The 23,832-nt window shown below is 33.3% G+C and overlaps 1 protein-coding gene across 1 annotated transcript in view; it reads right to left on the bottom strand.

Annotated features, from left to right (window-relative positions):
• SPOCK3 (SPARC (osteonectin), cwcv and kazal like domains proteoglycan 3) overlaps positions 1 to 23,832 on the bottom strand; it is a 490,206-nt gene that overhangs the window by 31,085 nt on the left and 435,289 nt on the right. Inside the window, exon 6 of the mRNA XM_047091776.1 lies at positions 18,134 to 18,253. Coding sequence (XP_046947732.1) covers positions 18,134 to 18,253 — 120 coding nt within the window. The remainder of the gene's footprint in view (positions 1 to 18,133; positions 18,254 to 23,832) is intronic.

The raw sequence follows: 23,832 nt of genomic DNA on the forward strand, positions 1-23,832 counted from the left end.
CACTAGAGTCTACACATCCGAATTGAGATTAGAGCTGGATTTCAAGAAACGCAGTTTCATTCTGAGTCCAACAAAATTAATTATCTCCTAAAATAAAAAAAATACTCATTGGACTGAAATAACATAAAGCCTTCCACAATTTAGTATATGTGACATCTGGAACAACATCCAGATTTTTTTTTTTTAATTTTTTTTTCAACGTTTATTTATTTTTGAGACAGAGAGAGACAGAGCATGAACGGGGAAGGGGCAGAGAGAGAGGGAGACACAGAATCGGAAACAGGCTCCAGGCTCTGAGCCATCAGCCCAGAGCCCGACGCGGGGCTCGAACTCACGGACCGTGAGATCGTGACCGGGCTGAAGTCGGACGTTTAACCGACTGCGCCACCCAGGCGCCCCACAACATCCAGATTTATGAGATGTGTGAAGCACCAGGGAAAAAGGACATGTTCTTAAAAGAAAAGACAAACAATTGAGAACGAATCGGATATAGGATACAGTTGTTGGAATTAGCAGACAAGATTCTAAAGCAACCAAAATAGCTGTCTTTAATGAAAAGAATACAATACGCTTCTTATTACAATGACAGGAACTATTAGTAGAGAAATAGAGATTAGAAGAAAGAACAAAATGGAAATTCAGGAACAAAATAATGAAGCAGCTTATAAAACATAAAAAAAAAATCACAAGATGGATTCAACAGCAGAACTGAGTTCATCGAGAAAAAAATAAACTTGAATAAAGATCAGTTGCAATGAACTCATGTGAGGAAGAGCAAGGAAAGGAATGAACAGTGCCTAAGGAAACCGTTGGATAATACATGGGGTACAGCACATGTAATTGAATCAATCCCCAGAGGAGAAGAGAAAGGCAATGGTGCAAAAAAATAACTTGAGAAGATAATGAAAGAAATTATGCTTCAACATCTAAATTTCCAGTTTAAAAGATTACAATGATCCTCAAGCAAAATAAACACACCAAAAAAGGCCATTTCTAGCCAAACTCTTAAGACCTAAAGATAAACACCAAACTTGAAATCAGGAGGAAGAAAATGACATATCGCAATTAAACAAGTATTCAATTAAAGTCTGGCATCTGATCAGAAATTGTATAGTTGGAGGAGTACTGCTCTCACCCTAATGATAAGAAATATATGAATAATTTACAAAACCACAATTATTTGGAACCCATGAGGGACTCTGTGTCCCTGTACAATGCAATAACCCATGGTCTAAAAACAGGCATCTGCCTCCAAGAAGAGATGGTGAGACAGCCATGGAACATTGTATAAGCTAACAAGGAGAATTCAGCTAAAGTCTTCAATGGATTGCTAAAGGCTGTGTATAGTTTAGCATGACATTAAACAACCCTTAGAAGCCACAAAAGGCAGAGGAATCAATAACCATTGACAGATTTTATTCAAAAAACCTCAGCAAGCACTTTTAAGGAAGATTTAGTGTAGGATAAGAGAGCTAATAAAGCCATCTAAGAAACAGAAGCTGCTGTGAGAAAGGTGTGAGTGTGCAGCTTTATCCTATGTTCCTATATCCGTTATGGAACAAAGCTTTAAGTTACTAGGGACAAGATAAATACTCTGTCACCCTGTGGATACAGATGAGGATATGTTGCACCCAGGAGACTGCAAAAGAAAAAGAAATAAAACACACCAGTTGTCTCTCAGTAAGAGGCAGGACAATGTCCTGAGTATAGATCATCAGGGAATCCCTGCATTAAAGCTGGGATAGGATCTCAGAAGATTCCACCTCTGAGATCCCGGTGTACAGGTGTGTAGCACCTGCCTGAGGCTATCACTTAACAAGAATATGAAGGAATGCTCCTATTATCCGGGTACTAAGTATAGTACCAACAGTCTACCAATAGTAGAGGGGTGAGATTGTGGTGAAGGACCCTCTTTGCGACTCCGTTGCAAAGAAAAACGTAAAGCAGCATGTGGAGAAAAAGAGGATGGCAAATCAGCCTCACCAGAAGCACAAGACCAACACAGAGGCATTGAGGCTAACAATAATAGACCAAAACCAAAACCTAGTTCAATATATGACTAATCGACTCAATCATGTTACTAAATGCCAAGTAAAAAAAGAAGCATCTTTATTTTTAGGCATTCATACTACTTATCTCAGTCTCTACCATCCTATATAATATGTTCAGTTTTGAGCAAAGAAACAAAGACACACAAATGAAGAAGGAAAAATATTTAGGAAAAAAAAAACACTGCCAATAGAATCAAAATCAGATATGACAGATATAGCAACTATCAGAGAAATAATTTGAAATTAATATGACTAATAAGTGAAAGGCTAAAGTATAAAAGCAAAACTTGCATTGGAACTGTAGGTGGGAACTAGAAGAAACAAACAGACAAGCCAGAAAGAGAGGGAGGAGGGTCAGAAGAGGGAGCATCCAACTTCAGCTCAGGTCATGATCTCATAGTTCATGAGTTTAGCCCCACATCCGGTTCACTGCTATCATCACAGAGCCCACTTCAGATCCTCTCTCTCTCTCTGCCTCTCCCTCTGCCCCAGCCCCACGGCACAAGCACACATACATGCACTTTGTCTCTCAAAAATAAACGTAAAAAAGAAAAACAAAGGAAGAGGAGGGGGAAGAGAAAAGGAGAAAAACAGAACATACAAGAGCTGCATATCATTGTTAAACAGTTCAACAGAAAAGTAATTGAAATTGTTAGAAGGAGAGAGAGAAAACAGGGTAGAAGAAATATTTCAAGACTTAATGGAGAATTTTCCAAAATTAGTGAAACACATTAAATCACAGAGATCCTTATCTTTAAGCAACCCAAAAAAGGTAAATACCAACCATGCAAATAAAGAAAGCAACAAATCAACAGACATCAGTGTCAAACTGCTCAAAAACAATTAATAAGCAGAAAAATCTTTAAAGCATCTAGAGGCAAATGCATTTTTCTATAGAGGAACAAAGAAAAGAGATTGATGGCAGACTTATAAGCTGAAACCATATAAGCCAGAATATGATGGAAAGACATCTGTGATGTGCTGAAAGAAAAATAGAGCTCTACACCAAAAATTCTTTACCCAGAGAAAATACAGACTCTTAAAAAATTAACACAGACTGTTAAATACAGAGAAGAAACTGGTGGTTGTCAGAGGGGAGGTGGGTGGGTGGCTGGGTGAAGTAGATAAAGGGGATTAAGAAGCACAAATTCCAGTTATAAAATAAATAAGTCACAGAGATGGTAAATACAGCATAGGGAATATAGTCAGTAATATTTTAATACTGTAGTATGGTCACAGGTGGTGATGGCACTTATCATGGTGAGACTGACACTATAATGTATAAAATTGTTGCATCAATATGTTCCACACTTGAAACAATATGATATGTTAATTATACCTCAATTAAAAAAATCATTGAATGTCTATCTAAAGTTATTAGCAATGTGTGTTTGAAGCATATATTAAAGCAAAACATATGTTAAAATAGCATATAAGATGGGATAAATTGAGAATTATAAGTACTTCTAATATATATAATATGGCAAATATGAAGGTAGACTGTGACAAATTACACTTGTATCTTGTAAATCCTAGTGTAACCATTAAAAAACTTTCAAAAGGAGATAAAAATAATAAACCAAGAGTAGAAATAAAATGAAATCATACAAATGCTTACTTAGTCCAAAAGAAAGCATCATAAGAAGAAAAACTGGACCAAGAAGAGATGGAAAATACAGAAAACTAGCAAGAAAGTATATTATTATGAAACCAAATCAATGAGTATATTAAATGTAAGTGAGCTGAGTATATCAATTAAAATACAAAATATATATTAAGATACACACACACAAACCCAACTCAGACTCTAATTATTTTGAAAGGAAACTAAATAAAATGTCACAGTAGGTTGAAATTAACAGGCTGGGAAAGTATACCAGGCAAACACTAATGGAAAAAAAGTCAGACTGACAATACTAATAATATATTTGACCTCAGAATAAGGAACGTTACCACAATAAAAAGGGATGTTACATAATGGTAAATATTTCATTAAGAAGACATAACAACTCTGAATGTATCTGTCTCTAAAATGAAGGTTTAAAATTCATGAGGAAAAAACAAAACTAATAGAACCGACCAGAGGAATAGACAAATTCCCAACTTTATCTGGAGACCTCAACACTACTCTGTAAATAATCAATAGAGCAGGTGGACAGAAAAACAGTAAGGAGTAAGGGTATTAGAAAATCTGAACAACATTATCAATAAACTTGGAATCATTTACATGGTTGAAACACTGCAACAAACAATAGCAGAATGCCAGTTCCTTTCAAGTGCATATGAAACATATTTTGAGCCATAAAACAGATCATAACAAATTTGAAAGAACTAAAATCATACAAAATATACCATAACATAACAAAATTATAATAGAAATTAACAACAGAAAGAACAAAGAATATACAGAGAACTTAAACAGAAAACACAGACATAAAGATGGATTAAATAATTGCAAAGAAATTGCTTTAATTCAGTGAGGAAATATGATCTATTGCCAGAATCCCATTTCACACCAATGAATTTTGGATGGCTTCAAAATTTAAATGCAAAAATCTATACAGTAGAGGAATATCCAGAGGTACTTTTTTATGAGAGAACATTCTTAAGGAACACAATCTAAGAACTCTAAAATCAAAATAGAGAAGATGTTGTAAGAAAGTATTTGCAATACAATAAACAATTAAAAGGTTAATAATGCATAATAAGATGTCACAGACTTCATATAGTATGAACTCATACTTCACAAACATGTTTATGTGAATATATATATTGTATGAGAGTAAAGTAGAATTGTATATATATATATACAATATATATATATGTATATATATATATATATATATATATATGAGGCTCCTAACAATTTTTTACCTCATGATGGAAGGAATAGATTGGTTTGGTGAAAGGATATTAATTCTCTTCATATACCATCACATGTCCTTTAAAAAAAAGTCATGTATTACATGTGTAACTAAAATATATAGAATAAAAAATTGAAGAAATAGAAAAATACAATGTTATATATATTTTTCCTTCATATCCATGATATGTTAAAATAATTTAACACTCAATGTTTCAAAGGAATCATCATAAAATTAATTGCTTTTTTATTGGCTAGCATATGGTCCAAGGACTGCTGTGGTGTATACAACCATTTTTTTTTCTGCATTAAATTACCCCAGATAGTTATGCTTTTGAGCAATTTTATTTCCTTTTTATTTATACTTTTCCCCTTTGTTTTAGCTATCACTCCCTGATGCTTTTAAGATGCCTATTATGCACATATTCCAGGTTTTTGTGTGTACCACAACTGGCATTGCAACAAAATTCAACAGAAATAATGCTCTTGTTATAAAGGACTGACTATATATGAAACACTGTATTAATATTATATTTTATTTATTTTTCTGCATAGATTGTTTTAGATCTCTTTGTTATAGTCTTTTTGGGAAGAAGGTGTTATTTCATTTTTTACTAGGTTCTAATAGTTCAAACTACCAGTTAAATATGCTCTCTGAACATCCAATGTGATTATACTTTAAAATGAGGTATTCATTTTGTTAAAAACAAAATGTAATAAAATTGACAATATGTCATTCACCCTGTGAGAAGCAACCACTTGTTAATGATTCCAAATGGACAAAGCTAATAATAAACTCCCTAAAGACTAGAGGCTCCACCAAAAGTTTGGTGCCTAACAAATCCAACTGGAAAATTTCCCAGGAGACAATGATTGTGACAAAACAATTTTATCATAAGACATCATTCACTCAGTGTCTTTAACTTATAGTTATAGTTTTAATTTATTTAGAATTACATTAATTTTGCTAAGTATGAAATAAATTTCTATCAAATTACAGTATCTAAATATTAAGATAATATCATGGTAATACTAAAGTGCACAATTAAATTTTATGATAGAGTTATTGTGTCTACAAAATAAAAGAAGAAAATGCCATATGTTTCAATAATGAGAACAAACAAAATAAGCAATGATCTGGATCTTTCATTTTATTACTTGAAATAAGAGAACACTTATCTACCAACTTCACAAATCTTTGTTTTTAAAAGATAAACTTCGCAGCAATACCTAAAAAGCTCCTACTTGCATTAAAATAGGGCATTGTTTTTAAGTCATCTGATTCCGAATTCAATCTTCCTCTCAATGTGAAGGCAGCATGACATAAAGTGAACAATGTTTTGGTAAGAAACTGTATTCATTTACCCTAGGGCTTTAAGTAATTCTATAATTTTCTCTGACTGAGGAGAGCATTTGGTATCTAGGAAAGGAAAAATGAAACATTATCTTAATCTGAGTTAGACCGTTAATCTGAGGATTTTACGTAGATTCTGATGTCCTGATGCTTTCCAAATTGACAAAAATAAAATTAATACAGTACTCTTTCAACGAAGGATACCCCTCTCCCACCCCCACTCAACTGCAACCATAAAAACAAAAACAAAAACAAAAAATATGTGCATAGTATTTCTGCTCTTAACTTTTTGGAGATTTAAATAATAAAAGGCTTCCTGAAAAAAGCCTCAAACAACTATGTTTATGATAGAAAGATAATAAAATCAGCAGCTAAATAGCTCGATTTCCTTCATCTTCTTATTATAAAGTACATTTAAAAATTTTATCATCTTAGTTGCTTTTTCGATAGTTAATCATTAGTCAGTGATAGCTCTAAAATATATCCAAACAAAAAATCCAAGACACCTGATGTTGTATACAAAGCAGATGTAGGTTGCTAAAACATAATGGCAATCTTTACGAGATTGCTTAATTTCTTTTTTAAAAAGCTGTAATATTATTGATCTTTGTCAACTGAAAACATTTAACTATGAAATATTTACACTAGCCAAGATTCAGATCAACAATCATTTCTTCTTAGGTAATAGCAATGCTATGCTCTGTGTAATGGCTGTGCTAAAATTTGGTCAGTGAAAAACTCAGGTTAGTATCCTATTGTGTTAGAGAATTAAGAATAACTATTAAAATACCCACTAGGAAAAATCCCTACCATTTTCCACCATACCTTAAAATACTTCTGACAGTGTAACAAGATGTTTAACTAACATAAAATATATGACACTATTAATTTGGTAGCCATTTATGAGGCTAGCAAGTTTTCCTTTTTTTAATGAAGCCATAGTCCACACTCAAGATTCATTGCCTTATAAAAAGTAGAATATCTTCCCATTTAAATTTCATCAAGCCTTGACTCTTGTCTTCTTTTATATTTTTTAAAAAGTTCATTTATTTATTTTGAGAAAGAGGGACTGCGTGAGCTAGGCAGAGAAAGAGGAGAGACAATTCCAAGCAGGCTCCGCCCTGTCAGTGCAGAGCCCCATGTGGGGCTCCGTCTCACCAACTGTGAGAACATGACCTGAGCAGAGATCAGGAGTCTGGTGTTTAACCAACGAACACCCCAGGGGGCCCCAAGCCTTGACTCTTTTATTTCAATCCTCTCACTGTCTGAGATTTGTCCTCCTGGAACCTGGATGTCATTCAGCAATAAGAAAGCAGCTGCATATTACTTTATTATTCATTGTCACTGAGTCCTTATAACATGCCAGGGCTGTTTCCAGTAGCTGAAGATTCCACAGCAGAAAATTCCTGGCCTCATAGCACTTACATTTTATTTGGAAGAGTGAGAAAATAAACTAGTAAACATTGTCAAATCAGGTAGTGACACACACTATAAAGAAAAGCAAAATAGCGTAATGCTTAGGGAAATGTTCGGTGCCAGTGTTGCGATTTCACATGTGGTAGAAGGGAGGGTATCTTATGCCAGATATTTAAGCAACAAGCCGAATGAAGTGAGAGAGTACAGATACCTGGCTGAAAGGTGTTCTGGGGCTCCCCCAAACTGCAAATATGAAGCAATTTCTCTACTCTGAGGAATTGCATTAATCGAAAATCCCATAACACCTCCTAAAAGCCACAAGAGAGCTCAGCAGGCAATGGTTAGGCCACAAGAGCAATTTGTACAAATTGTCTTCAGCAATCTGGCTTCTGAATAAGAAAACAAAATGAAGCTAGAGAATATATTACACATTCTTCATTCAGTTTCAGGATCATTAGCAGCTATGTAGTTCATATATAATGAGGCTGGGTTATGAGAGTATGATTAAGGGAAAACACAAGATGTTGTGTCTTAATTTGTATTTTTACTCATTATAACATTGCAGCAAAAATTAAATAGACAAAGTTTTGTATTACCTGGGAAAAGAAAATAATTTAGACTACTAAAGTATACAGATTAACCTACATATAAAAAGAGGTGAGTAAATATGAGTAAAAATAGGGTAAAGTAGTGAATTTTCAGATGCTTTTTCTTCCATGGGCCCTTTGAAAACTATTGTTTTGTGATTCCAAAATTGGTAATTGCATTTGGCTCAAACTAACATATGCATTCATGCTCAACGATGTTGGACAAGGCACTGTTTCTTCTTTCAGACCATATTTAGAGCCAGATTCTTGTATTGTTCCTATGAGCCTTTATTGTTGTATAGGTTGTTGAAACATATGTTGTATATGTTGTATATGTGCTGTTTGGTTGAAAGCAGCACATATCTTAAGGCTTTGTATGAACTGAGCAGTGTTGGATTTTTCAGATTACTTAAGCACGCAAGTACTAGCATAGAAGACATGGGCTAACATCCTTTCTCCACTCTCCTCCTGCATACCAACCAGTTCAGTGCCAAATCAGATTCACCCCTTTAACTCACTCATTAACTTTTTACTATATATGAGTCTATAAGTCAGCTCAAGCAGATGTTACTGTTGAGAATTATTTTGCAAGAAACTAAATACCCTATTCACAAATATTCTAAAAACATAGAAAGTAAACTGTGATACTTCCAGATAGTAAAGTAAAAATTGAGCATCTTTTAAAATAATTATATCAATTTAAGTGTCACCAAAGATACAGATCCATCAAAAGCCAAATGTCTAGCTCAAAGGTAATACATTAAATGATAAATATTGGCATTTCAACATTCTTCTTTGAACAACCAGAAAAATATATACTATGTCTCTCTCTTATATATTTACCCTACCGTTATGATTTTGATATTTAAATACAAACAAGAATTTCTCTCTAAATTGTTCCTCAAGTTTCCTATATTAAATTTTAAATTTGTTAATAAAGCATTAGGAAAGGTTTTCTGAGCACCCGAATGCAGCAAGCTCCTTCTCCATGATCATCTTCAATCTACTATTACTCTCTTCAGAGAGTTGGAGTCTAAAGACAAATGAGTGCAACATGGCATAGCGTCCCCACCCCCCATAAGCTGGGTGGGTGATGGAGAACAGAAAGTGGATATCAAGGGTGGAGTAACTGAGAGAATTGAGAAACCCTGAGAAGAGCCTGACTCACAGAAAACTACAGACTCCTGGGGAGAAGGTCAATATCTACTACCTCCTAGGAGCTAGATTGGGAGTCTAGGAGATACAAGAATAATGTAATTTCCTCCATGGTTCAGGGAACCAGTGGCCTTCCTGATGGTTTGAGACAAAGCCAGTATGAGACTGTTTTCCATCCCACGTGAGATTATTGCCAATAAAGGGATGTCACCAAATAGACTGGGGCCCAGTGAATACGGGAAAACCACCTCATATCTTAAGGTCCCAAGTAGCCAAGAGAGAAAAATCAATTACATGTTGAGTTGAATAAATAAGAGAAGAGACCATGTACTTAAATTTAAAACATACACAAGCACACACACACACACATTTAAGAGTAAACCCATAAAAAAGTATACAAAAATATTTTCTAGACCAAAAAACCAAAACCAAAATTTCCTAGCTAAGTAATCCCTTGGGTGAATTGTAGAGAAAATTGCCACTGCGAAGCATCAGATTAGTGGCCTAGACAATCAGGTGCAAGGATGTATCAATACACAGATCAAAGATATAAAAGAATGGAACTTATGAGTGAAATAACAAGGTAAGAACCTCATATTCTTGCTTGGTAGATAAATGAATTGTTTATATTTAGGATTAAGTTTGACCAAGTACTCACAATAACCCATTAGTTAGCCACTGAACTTTGGCTTGACCAACCTTTACCCATGATTTGCTCCTCCCCCAGACTCCTGAACTTTGTCTTTTCCACATGTTTGAACAAGGAATAAAGCATTAAGACACAGAAAATCCCTCATTAACTGCTTGTTTTGAGAATCAGCTGAGTACAGGAATATTATTTCCTGTTACAGAGTCCAAATTTTGCTATCTGCTTACTCCACACATTGGACTGCCTCATCCACAAAGGTATTGCCAGCCCTGCTTATTCCTTCTAGCAAAAGAAAGACTTTTCCTGTTTGATTTGACATGTTTGCAAACCTTGGGGTTGAAGCATTTTCTCTACTGCAATAATCTTATTGAATAGTCTTTCTTTACTGAGTTTGGATTTGTATTTATTTGCCATTTTATGGTACTGTGGCTTGAAGTGCTGAGCATCCCTTGGATCCCACTGTCTTCAGGCATTTATGGAGGCTTCTCATACCCTTTGTGCCCTTCCTGGCTGGGGAACCATTGCTCCCCAGTGGTGAGTCACAGTTCCTAACACAGCACCCTGGACATTTGTCTGTTACAGTACAATAAGAAGTTACTTTGACTCTGTTAAACAGTACTTTTCCCTCTTGTTTTCTGTTTGAATGAGAATCTTACTAGGCTGAAGTCTTCTTGGCTCTTTTTGAGTCGGGATTTAATTCCTGACCCTTTCTGTTGACGAAGACTCTTATTGGTGTAAGTTCCTTCTAGTATCTCCCCAGATGGCAAAATTTCATTAAGGATAGTTTGACACTCCCGTGAAGTTTTGCAAAACTTGGGATCTCCTCACACTGTATCTGAGAACCCTGCCTTACTGTAAATTCTTCCTCCATATTTTTTTTATCACTTCCAACCTTCCTTTCAGCTTCCTAAAATATTTTCATCTGTGCTTCTTCAACACTCTTACCTCTTTTCTTTCATGCCAAAGTCTTTCTTTATTAGTCCAGATTTGTATTTATTTGACTTTTTTTTCTTTTTTTTTCTTTTTTTTTTTTTTTTTTAGTGTTGAGATTTAGAGTGCTAAAATCCCTGGAGCCCATGGTCTTCACCCAGGTATTCATGGAGGCTTTCTCTTCTTACTCCTGCCCCTCAACCTCCTGCCATCACTCAAACATTAGGACTTTGCCCCATCAGGGGCTCCAAAGGGATGCAGAGACTCCAAGAACAGCCATCTGAAGCCAAAATAATTAACTGGAAATAGGCTGGACATTTTGTTTTCTGAGAAGGGCTTTGGAAATGCCTAGATGGACAACCAGACTCTTCTCAGTCCATCAAGCAAAATTTCATACAGTTTCCATAAGACTACACATCAGAATGAAAACAATATTAGAGGTCTCCTTTCTAAATGTTGGTAGGGTATCAGTCTGTATATTAAACTATTACCACAACTTATCCCATCCTTCATAAACACAATCTTTATTAAAATGTAAAGGTGAGACAAGGATGAGAGACAGTTCTTTGAAACAAACCAGTGAGTTTTATATTTCTATGCTTGTACATGACTCAAGACTAAAATATCAAAACTATAAACTCTCTACCTGTGTACATCTGTGCATGTATGGGCAGGTGTCTGTGTGTGTGTGTGTGTGTGTGTACTTTTTTCCCCTATCTTCAGATGGCACTACCAAATTAGATTGTAAAATCTCTTAAGAAAGCTCTATTGTGATTGGCTTAGGAATAATAAGTGCTCATATAAATTACATAGTCCTAAAATTTCCAGAAATAAAAAAATAATCTTCTAATAAACTTAATGGTTTTAAAAGGCAATTTCTTCAATAAATGGTGCTGGGAAAACTGTACAGTTACATGCAAAAGAATGAAACTGAACTACTACCTTTTATCACCACACACAAATGGATTAAAGACCTAAATCTGAGACCTGAAACCATGAAAATTTTAGAAGAGAGCATAGGCAGTAATTTTTCTAACATTGGCCACAGCAGCATTTTTCTAGGTATGTCTCCTAAGGTAAGGAAAACTAAAGCAAAAATAAACTATTGGGACAACATCAAAATTAAAAAAAAAAAAAAACTTTTGCATAACAAAGGAAACCGTCAACAAAAAAGCAACCTACTGAATGGGAGAAGATATTTGCAAATGATATATCTGACAGGGGTTTATCTCCAAAATACTCATGTACATAAATAACTTATAAAGCTCAACATCATAAAAAAAAAGAAACAATCTGATTAAAAAATGGCCAAAGTATCTGAATAGACATCGTTTTTCCAAAAAAGACATACAGATGACCATAGACACATGAAAAGAAGCCCAATATCACTCATTGTGCGGAAAATGCAAATCAAAACCACAGTAAGATATCACCTCACACTTGTCAGTATGGCTAAAATTAACAAGATAAGAAACAACAAGTGTTGGTGAGGATATAGAGAAAAAGAACCCCTGCACACTGGTGGTAGGAATGTAAATTGGTACAGTCACTGTGGAAAACAGTATGGACATTCCTCAAAAAACTAAAAATAGAAGTATCATACGATCCAATAATTCCACTATTATTTACCCAAAGTAAACAAAACAATTCCACTATTATTTACCCAAAGTAAACAAAACAATTCCACTATTATTTACCCAAAGTAAACAAAACACCAATTCAAAGAGATATATGCACCCCTATGTTGATTGTAGCATTATTTACTATGTATAAATGTATGTATATACAATATATATTCTGAGTAAGACAAATACCACAAGATTTCACTCACATGTGGAGTATATATAAAAAATAATGAAACAAACAAAAAGCAGAATCAGATCTATAAAAACAGAAAATAAACTGATGGTTTCCAGAGGAGTGGGGCATGAGAGATTGGACAAAATGGGTGAGGGAATGAGCTTTCAGGTATGGAATGAGTAAGTCATGGGAATAAGAGGTACAGCATATGAAATACAGTCAATGACATCGTAATAGCATTGTATGGTGACAGAAGATAACATAGTTTAATGTATAGAGAAGTTGAATCACTCTGTTGTACACCTGAAATTACTGTAACATTGTGTGTCAACTATACTTAAATAAAAAATGCATTCATAAAACATAATAACCCAAATGCTTTAAAAATTCAATTCTCACAATTTAAGTAAATGTTTGTAAAAGAAAATAGTTTAATATTGTTTATTTAATAAAATGGCTATATCTTCAGAATTACCAGCAGTAAAGATAATACGAGCATACATTTTTATTCTATTTGAACATGTTTGTCCTGAACTTATATAGGTACACTGATTAAAGGAGTTAGCATTACATCTACTAGATGTTTAAGATTATAAAAAAATATATATTTGTTTTTAACAAGTAAAATCATTATTATGATAAATTTTTGTTTTATAAAAGCCAACTGGAAATTTAAAAACAATTTTCAAGTTCATTTAGTAAATTAAAATCTTTGATTTATGCTAAATTACTTAATGTATATTTATTATATATCTATATTATTTCTAAAAAAATACTAAAGCATGTTTTTAAATTTATAAACTTTTTGCCTCGGGTTTGTGTAATCAAACTAATTTTATAGTTTATAGTTTAAGTTTTATATATTCGGGTCTGTTAATAAACATGTTCATTTTTGCCACTTAAAAAGTTACACATAAAAATTGGTATGGCTATAAAGAAGTATAAAATATATATATTCAAAAATTCTGTTAATCTACTAAAAACACTAATGCAACAGTAAAATTACCTACCTCATCGTTTTCTATATAAAATAAAATTTAAACCTATAGGATCTAAATAAGTAATACTCCACTAGTAAAAATAATTATATAAGCGACTTGATATGCAAGGTATGCAAGATATGATTTTGTTAAAAAACAGTTTTATTCTAAAATAAGATTATTCATTCTTCCAAAAATGTATAAGATGAAATCTATAAGTACAAAAAATTATAAAAGAACCCCCCAAAATAGTATTCATCATGGTCAGTGCTTGCTAACATTTAAAAGATTTATCATATAATATTTTTCAAATCAGTATCAAATATTATACAGATGCAAAGTTAAAATTTGATTTTGTTTCTATTTTAAAATGACAAATTTTCTTAGATTAATGGTCTGCTCTTAAGAAATTGTGAAAATAAGTTTTTCTTTGTCTTCTGGATAATCTCCTAAGTGGCAAACATTCTCTGTCTTATCAGAATATTTTTCTGTGCTTTATGTTGACTTTATTATTATACTTAATTATAAAAAAAACACAAAGTTTTCTCACTGTCATATTAAAAACTCAAAGCTCAACTATGGATACTTACAGGAAAGACATTTAGGTCTATGTAATAAAGAAAGATTGACAATAAAATGTTAGCAAGTGTATCAGGCTACATAAAATTAAATGTAGGAATGATATATTACTATCAGATTGGATGAATCTGTGCTAAAAAGCAGTAAGTAGAATATAGTGTCACAAAGTGATAAGAAGCATAATTTATTAATGGTTATAATAAATATAAATCTATAGAATCTAAAAAATAGAGTAGCAAACACAGAGAAAAACTCCCCCAAATACTAGAAAGAGTTATTAAATACGCTTATAATAAAAGCCACTAATATATCTTTCTTAGAATTAAACATATAAATTGACATAACTTAGAGTTGTTTTTTATTTACTTATTCTATTTTTTTATTTTTGGAGGGGCTGTTTTGTTTTGTGCTATGGACTGAATTGTGTTCTCCCAAAATTCATACGATGAACTCCTTTCCCCCAATTTGATGGCATTTGGAGATGGTGTTTTTGAGAAGTAATTAGGTCATGAAGGTGGAGCCTACATGATGGGATTAGCGCCCTAATAAGAAGAGACCCTAGAGAGATCTCTCTCTCACTCTGCCATGGGAGAAGATGTCTGTCTACCAACCAGGAAGATGGCCCTCACCAAGAATCCAGTCTGCTAGCACCTTGATGTAGGACTTCCCAGCATCCCGAATTTGAGAAATATCTATTATTTGATCCACCTAGCCCATAGATAGTATCTTAATATAGTAGCCTGAGTTGAATAAGTAATTTTATTTTGTTTTGCTGTATAAAAGTCCCCCCCCACTAATATTTTGTTTTCAAATTCACTGCTAATTACGGAAATGAAAATTAGATTTACAATGAAATAAAATAGCATGCTAAGCAAAATGGAAAAGTTAAAAAGAATGGCAATATTTTTTGCTGCTAGGGATAAAGGCAAAAGTGAACTGTCATGTTTTGCTGTTAGAAATTAGAAATACCAGGGTGCCTGGGTGGCCAGTCAGTTGAACGGCTGAATTTGGTTCAGGTCATGTTCTCACAAGTTCAAGCCCCACTTCAGATCTTCTGTCCCCTCCCCAACTTATGCTCTCTCTCTCTCTCTCATTCTCTCTCTCATTCTCTCTCTCTCTCTCTCTCTCTCTCTCTCTCTCTCTCACTATCTCTCTCAAAATAAATAAGTAAACTTAAAAAAAGAAATTATAAATACCCTAAGATTTTTGCAAAGCATCCTAGCAACGTCTATTATGATTTATCATTTGAAATGCATGCACATTTTGACCCAACACCTCCACTTCTTGGAATCTTTCTTAGAAATAAAAGCATAACGATCAATTGCAGAATTGATTGTCATGCAGAAAATAATGGAAACAGTACAAAACTATTCTTAGGAGAAAAATTGATTAAATTGTGGTATACACAGACAATGTAGTATTTTGACTTCTTCTCTGTTTCTTCCATTCATTAATTCTATTCATTTTTATTTAGTTAGTACTATGTGTCAAACTAGTCTGTACTCTAATACATTGGTAAATAAAGATCTTTGCCTTCACTGAGTTCACAGTCATCTAGTGGAAGAGGGGGGGGAAGAGAGAGAAAGAGAGAGAGAGAGAGAGAGGGAGAGAACAAATAAATAAGTAGATTATTACTATGGTAGTGAGAAATGCTATGAAGGAAAAATAAAAATAGAAAGAAAACAGGAAACATAATATGAGTGGATTGGTTCACAAATTAAATATGATTAAATCAGGAGAAAACTCACTTGGATGATGTACAGATCTGAGGAATTGAGGGAGTCAGCCATTTTTATTCTAATGATATGTCTTATGTGTTCTAATGGATTACTTCCTTTTGGAAATTGACTCCTAGTTGGCCTCTGACCATTTCAGGTAGTGTAACTAATCTTAGGGCCGCCACTATTTCATTTACTTTCCAAAGATATTCAACTACCTAAGAGGTTCTTGTAATTAACCCACTATATTAAGAGTGTGTAATTTTTTGAAATAAGAAGCTGGAATGAGAAATAATATTTATAAATGTGTACATTTAACCAGGCACTGTGCTGAGTTCTACAAGCTCTCCTTTTTTTTTTAATTTTTTTTTTAAATATATTTTTGAGACAGAGAGAGACAGAGCATGAGCAGGGGAGGGGCAGAGAGAGAGGGAGACACAGAATCTGAAGTAGGCTCTGGGCTCTGAGTTTTCAGCACAGAGCCGGACTCGGGGCTTGAACTCATGGACAGTGAGATCATGACTTGAGCTGAAGTAGGAGACTTAACCGACTGAGCCACCCAGGCTCCCCTACAAGCTCTCCTTTTATCCATCTCCAAATATGGGTGAGATCACTAGTCTGAACTCAAGTTCAAAGGAGAAATTTGAGAGCAAGCAGTAATTTAAGCATGAGAATTGGTAGGATAGGTGTAGACATGAATTTTAAAAGATCAATATGTAAGCATCTGAAATAAACTCAGTTATGGGGTGGTTACCCCACCTCAGTTATGTTTACTTCATGAATATAAAGACTAATGTATTCTGTTGTTTCTATTAAGACTTGTCATTTTGCTTACACTTAAGTCATCCAAAAAGTTGACATCTGCCAAAAATGTAATCAATAATTCCAAAGACAAACCTGAAGAACACTCTAAAAGAGTAGGGAAAATACTATAATTTCTTTCTGAAGTTCATAAGAAGAAACATAGACAGTCATCACACATTCAGATAAAATTATTATGTCTATCAGTGATAGCTTCATTAGTTTAATTAAAAAGAATTATTGAATTATTTAAGAACATATATAAGACTCATAAATAGAAAAGGTTGGGACTGTGGAAAAATTCCTTGATGAAAAGAAAAAAAATAAGGCATTTTAGGAAATAAAATTATGGATAATCATGCCATCTATGATGTTATTTTGTCAGAAACTGCTATTTCAGGATTGCAAGGGAGACTGAATGGGTCATGTCACCATGAGCAAAGAAGGGCACACACTTGGGACTTTGTCAACTACAAGGTGCTGCTTCTAATCACTGACCTATGACTTCTTGTATTTAAGAGCAAATATTTCAACTTTGATAAGTTCCCCAAATTAAGCTCATATTTCAATATCTTTCTTTTACATGTATTAAATATGTAATAAATATTTTTATAAATAAAAAATATAAAATGAAAAGTTCACAAAATTATTCATAACTAGTACTTCTTTCAATTTCCATTTCTTATTGCTGAGGAATTAGAAAACACACTGAGGAAATTACACAGATGATAAAAAAAATCGTATAATGTTCAAATGGCTCTTGCTTTCTTCTTTTTTATGAATCTGATTTGCAGTGTGTCATTGAAGGTATCCTTTTTGTCTACTGATTTTGTTGGGTCAAAGTAGAAATGTCTGCAAAGCCATCATGAAAAGGGCAACCTGTGGGACGCATGGGGGCTAATTGTGTCTGTAAAAATCTAAGTAACATTCTTACTTTCATTTCCTGTGTTGTTTCATTCTTTACCACTCCTATCAAAACGCTGAAAAATATTCCTACTCTTTCACTTCAGCTGGAAGTTAATGTTGTCTCTGTGGGGATATTTATTTTTTACCAATAAGGGTTGTCACAAAATGTTTTATTTCCTTGCAAAATACTCTGAGTGTGCTTGGAAGTAATAACAATGTTCTGATATTTGTTCAGCACCTAAGCAAAGAATAAATTTTGAAATATATGTTTTGATCTAGGTGATTCATTGGAAAGGAAATCCCATATCAAAGACAATGGCACATATCAAATTTAGAAATCTTACTGCTTCTCTCAGGCCGTAGTAAGGCTTTTGTCTTCTTGTTTTGGCTTCCGCTTTCATGAAGGGCCTTGAACCAGTCCCGCAGTCTGTTTGCCACTTCCCTGAACTCCAGGTCACTGCATGCTGAAAACAGAAAGAACCAACACAAATCTTGAATAATAACTTAGCATAATGCCAGTGCTAGTTCTCAAATTATCCCAATAAATGAAAAGTAACAATGAGTAAAAAAAGAAATATAACACAATGTTTAAGTATGTTTCAACTTCTTAAAAATGAAAAATACGTGTTTCAAACATAACAAGGTGTAATACGATGATAACATTTTATTCAATAAAGGAAAATTATTCGCAGAATTCTATTTCCACTCAGTGGAATATAGCACTTGATTGAATGTTCTTATTATTAATATCACATAAATTCAGTTATAATATTTCTGTGCCAAACACATTTGTCATGGTAACATGGTAGATGATCTGGGGAAATAAAAGGTTGAATATTCAAAGTGCATACTTACACATTTATTATTGGCCATAGCTATTATAATTTGTTATGATTTATAAATATGCATTGGCATATTAAATATGTGTAGGAATTATCAATTATAAATATATGCTGTCTCTATTCAGTTAATTCTACATGTATTTTTAAGCATAGAAAAAGAAAAGCTATCTTATTCAACATTAGGAAAGATGGTAAAATATTTAACAAAATGATATAAATTTCTACTTTAAGAATAAGGGGTTAGCAAACTTTGACATTTGGAACTTAAATTAATTCCTATTTTTTTAAAAAAATACTGTTATCTGCCAATAATTATATTCTTTAGAATAGTCTCTATAATAAAGGGTAGTAGAATATGTTATTTATGTTATCTATGTGTGCATCTATGTGTGTGTGTGATTGTGTATGTGAGATATTAATGCCAAAATATGGTATGTCAAATATAGTCATTTGTTGCCAAAATATTTTGAAAATATATGAAATACTTATTTACATTGTTTAGAGGGCATTGTTACTGTGGGTCTAACTCCTCTGCAATTTCCTGAACTGACAAGCATTCTTTAATAGTACTCTTGTGCGTTTGTTAAAAATAAGTAATTTACATGCTGATTTATAAATGTTACATTACATTTACTATAAACTATATACATTATACCACTATGTGTATTATATATAATGGACCATTTGTAATATAATACAAAAATATAGTATAATATAATGCGATATAATTTAAGACCATTTCTTAGTATTACCAATTCTTAGTATTATAAAATTCCAGATTAGTAGGACCTTCCAAGTAACTAGTAGGGTGGCTGATTCATACCAGCAAAGCATTGTGATATTTTAGAACAATGGAGGCAAAAATGAGATCCCACAAGCTGCCAAAGGGAAGAGGAATAAACATTGTCATATACAAGAAACAAGGATTCAGAATGTCTTAATTTTTCTTTAGTGACATTGGCAGTCAGAAAAACAATTGAAAAATTGCTTTGTTTTAAACTGAGAATCCCATTTCCAGGAAAATCAGGCGAGAGAATAAGCTAGAGAGATCTTCTAATTTACGAGATTAAAAAAAAAAAATCTTTCTTTAGGAAGCTACTGGAGGATGTGATACACCAGACAGAGAACCAAGAAAGAGGATGGTCAAGACACAGGAAATAAAAGATTTAAGGGGGGGGAAGGGATTTTTAGGGTAATGGTAGAGTCCCAGAATGCACGTGTTGTGCCAAGTGTAGAGGCAGATGGTAGTAGGTTTGAAAATCCTTGGTCAAGGGCAGAGCAATGTAAAGAATTCACCGCTATCCTTTCATCCGGGGAAAACAGTGAGTTATAGTGAATGTCCCAGAAGACGTCACTTTACAGATAGGATCTACAATGGCTGAGACTCAGTGATAAGATAGTATATAGTACACTCCTAATATGATTATTTACACTCTAGCCTGGTATCTCTGTTTAACTAAGCATGTAGGCAACAGTCTCCTGCTATAAACTGTTACACTAAAGAAAAAAAAAGCCCACTGAAAAAGAATTCTTCTTCTTCATATGCATGTATGCATCACATATCTCTCTGGAAGAATATACAGAAAGTGACCAAGATTAATTATCTCTAGTTAGAGGAACCAGATGAATATAGGGAAGTGGTGTAAGAGAGTCTTATTTTTACCATTCATATTTTTCCCTTTTGATTTGTGTCTATATAGCTGTATTAATATTCAAATTCAAATTAAAATTTCTGTAAAAATTAATGACCATGAATTAATGCTTTACCTAGCAATTCCTTTTCTTAAAAATTATCATACAGTATACTACATATATACCAACTAACTTAAATTCTACCATATTATTTTACCAGCTCTCTTACAATAGCAAGTGTGTTAACAAAACTGTCCATCAGCAGTGGCCTGGTGAGATTATTCAGGTACATCCATCCAAGGCAGCTTTATAAATCATTAATAATGTTTAGAGGGTCATTATGTACTCATATAGACCTCAACCACAATATAGCTGTTTTTTTATAAAAACAAAACAAACAAAACAAAAACATAAGGAAGAAAAGTATATTTAGTAAGCTTCCATTTGCATAAAAAGGTAGGAAAAGTGCATTTGTTGATATATGTTTAAAATATCTCTGGAAATACACATAAAAGATTGAAACATTGTCACCTCTGCAATGAGAATTGGATGGTAGGGTCATAGATTTCTGGGATACATCAATATATGTACATTCATATTTTTAAGAGTTACAGCATATTAATTCATTACCTACTTTAAGCAAATGAAGATTTAAAGATGAAATTTAGTTCTTTATTTCCTTGGTCTATCTTATGTTTTTTTCTCCCATACTGGACCCAGCAAAGAGCAAAGTTTTATCCAATAAAATACCTGCTAAAGAATGATTAAGTTTGAACAGATTGGTATATATTTTCTTTTCTTGTGTTTGTAAATATAGCACTTATTATAGCGTTAATATAGTATTAGTACAGCACTTTAAAAATTTTACCCAAATATGAAACATCATATATATTTATTGTGTATCACACGCACCTTAACTCATTTCTTTCTTTTTATTTTTTTATTTTTTATTTATTTTTTTTTTTGAGAGAGTGAGAGTGAGCAGGATAGGGGCAGAGAGAGAGAGGGGAGAGAGAGAATCTCAAGCAGGCTCCACACTGTCAATGCAGAGTCCAACATGGGGCTTGAACTCACAAACCATGAGATCATGACCTGAGCCGAAATCAGGAGTCAGATGCTTAACCAACTGAGTCTGCCCAGGTGTCCCTTAGCTTAAATTTCAATATAAGGTTATGCATATATTGTAATGAAATATTTTAGGACTTAAGAATCCTGCAGTAATAATTATAGTAATAATAAATAATATAATATAAGTTATAAAATATAACAATGATAATAGCAGCTAGCACTGCACACTTACTGCTATGATTACATTTATTAACATGTTTAATCCTTATAGAAATTCTATGAAGATTATATTGGTATTGTGTCCATTTAAGTGTTAGGAAATTGAGGCATTGAGAGCTGTAGAACTAACTTGCCTGAGGTCAGACAGGTAAGTGGCAGAGCCAAGTTATGAATTCAAAAATATGGAATTCAGTGTCCAAGGTTTAATCCTTATAGCAAACCAATAATAATAACAGCAAGAAAGTAGTATACTCCAACTTAGAAAAACAAGTCAAGCATTTCTTCACTCAAAGCATATACATTTCCTTTTCGGGAAGTTATGATTGTAGTGATGTGAGATGATCATCATTGTATAGACATCATATAACATATATGATGTTAGCGAAACTTATTTTTAGAAGACAGTAAGCAACACAAAACCTATATAAATATATCTTCTTGACTTTAAAGGAATCACATGACTTCAAGTCCAATCTTTTTTAAAAATTTTTTTAATGTTTATTTAATTTTAAGAGATAGAGACAGAGCACAAGTGGGGGAGAAGCAGAGACAGAGGAAGACTGAATCTGAAGCAGGCTACAGGCTTCGAACCTTTCACACAGAGCCCGATGGGGGCTCGAACCCATGAACCGTGAGATCATGACCTGAGCTGAAGTCAGACGCCTGACTGACTGAGCCACCCAGGCGCCCCTAAATCCAATTTTTAATGCCAAAAAAAAAAAAGTCACAGAGATCTCACTGAACAATAAGCTACAGTTATGCTACTACATATTCTGGAGTAGTTAACAAGAGCCCCAAATGGAGGCTAGTCAGTAAGACTTCCCTTTTCTTCCTCTTCCTCTCCTCCTCCTCCTCCTCCTCCTCCTCCTCCTTCTACTTCTTCTTCTTCATATTTTCTTAGAGAAGCTAACAGCGCCATTATTTTTTATAAGTCATGAGTCAAACTGTCCTTGTCACACACACAAAAAGGAAATGGCTAGTTTAAACAATATATAAATATAGCTTTATTTATAGAATGACATTTCTACTTTACTGGCTACCAAATCTTTGAGGCAGACATGTTCCAACTGAAGCAGGACCAGTCAGATCTCACTGTTGAAGTGTCTAAAAGTTGTCAGTGATTTACTACTGTTGTTTCCCACAGGAGTCAATTGATGTCTTTTCTTCATATTCTCCAACAGTTCCACTACATGGATTCTCTTTCTAGAGATAATATCTTGCATTTACACAGCATGAAATGCCTTTAATGAGGTTTTACATTTGATTTTACTATCAAGCCTGGATGATTAGGTAACGGATTATGATAGGTTTTTTACTGCTATGGAAACTGAGATATATAGCCAATAAAGCATATTGACTATTATAGCCAATAAAGCATATTGACTATTATAGCCAATAGTGAACTAAAACAGTACTTGGAACTCACTGATATAATTGTATTTGTAGTCAGGAATAAAAAACAGAATAATAAATCATAATAAACATAGCTTTAAACTAAAATTTTTTAACTTTATTTATTTATTTATTTTGGGGGGGTTGTGGGCAGACAGGGAGAGAGAGAATTCCAAGCAGGCTCCACGCTGTCAGTGCAGAGCTCAACATGGGGCTCGATCCCACTAACTATGAGATCATGACTTGAGCTGAAACTAAGAGTCAGATGCTTAACCAACTGAGCCACCCAGGCACCCCTAAACTAAATTTGAATAAGAGAAAAGCTAAGTTTCAATGTAATGTTCTTCAGTTGTGCCAAATTATTAATTAGAGAATGGTATTACATATAGAAAAAAAAACAAGAGGAAAGTTAAGAGATCTTGGAAATTTAAGTTATACATGTATTTATTTGTAGTCACACACATAATCACATATTTAGCAAGACAAAATATTTAATAGAATGGGTGGAGATAAAACCAAAAACAATGCAATAGTGTAAAATAAAAACAATAGAGAGAGATTAAAGAGGAAGAACATAAAAGAAAGAATAGAAGGTATGGAGGATTAATTCAATATTTGATTTACAGAAGTTATTTAAAGAGAAAACAGAATTTGAAATTGAGAAAATCATTTTAAAATATAGAAAATACTTCCTATAACAGAGAGAAGTTTTCAGAGAAAGGGGGACTGCTGAGCTCTTAGCTGAATGAATTAAACATACACATATATAAACACCAAGACATCTTTTAAAATTTAGAATATGAAATATAAAAAAGATTATAAGAGCTTTCAAAAGAAAACAAAAATAAATAAACAAAAAGCAAGCAAAAGGTTATTACCACAGGCCAAGA

Source organism: Lynx rufus, unplaced genomic scaffold, assembly GCF_022079265.1.
Source record: "Lynx rufus isolate CCGP_SWC_20201006 ecotype Redwood Valley unplaced genomic scaffold, mLynRuf1.p SCAF_3, whole genome shotgun sequence".
Lineage (NCBI taxonomy): Eukaryota > Metazoa > Chordata > Mammalia > Carnivora > Felidae > Lynx > Lynx rufus.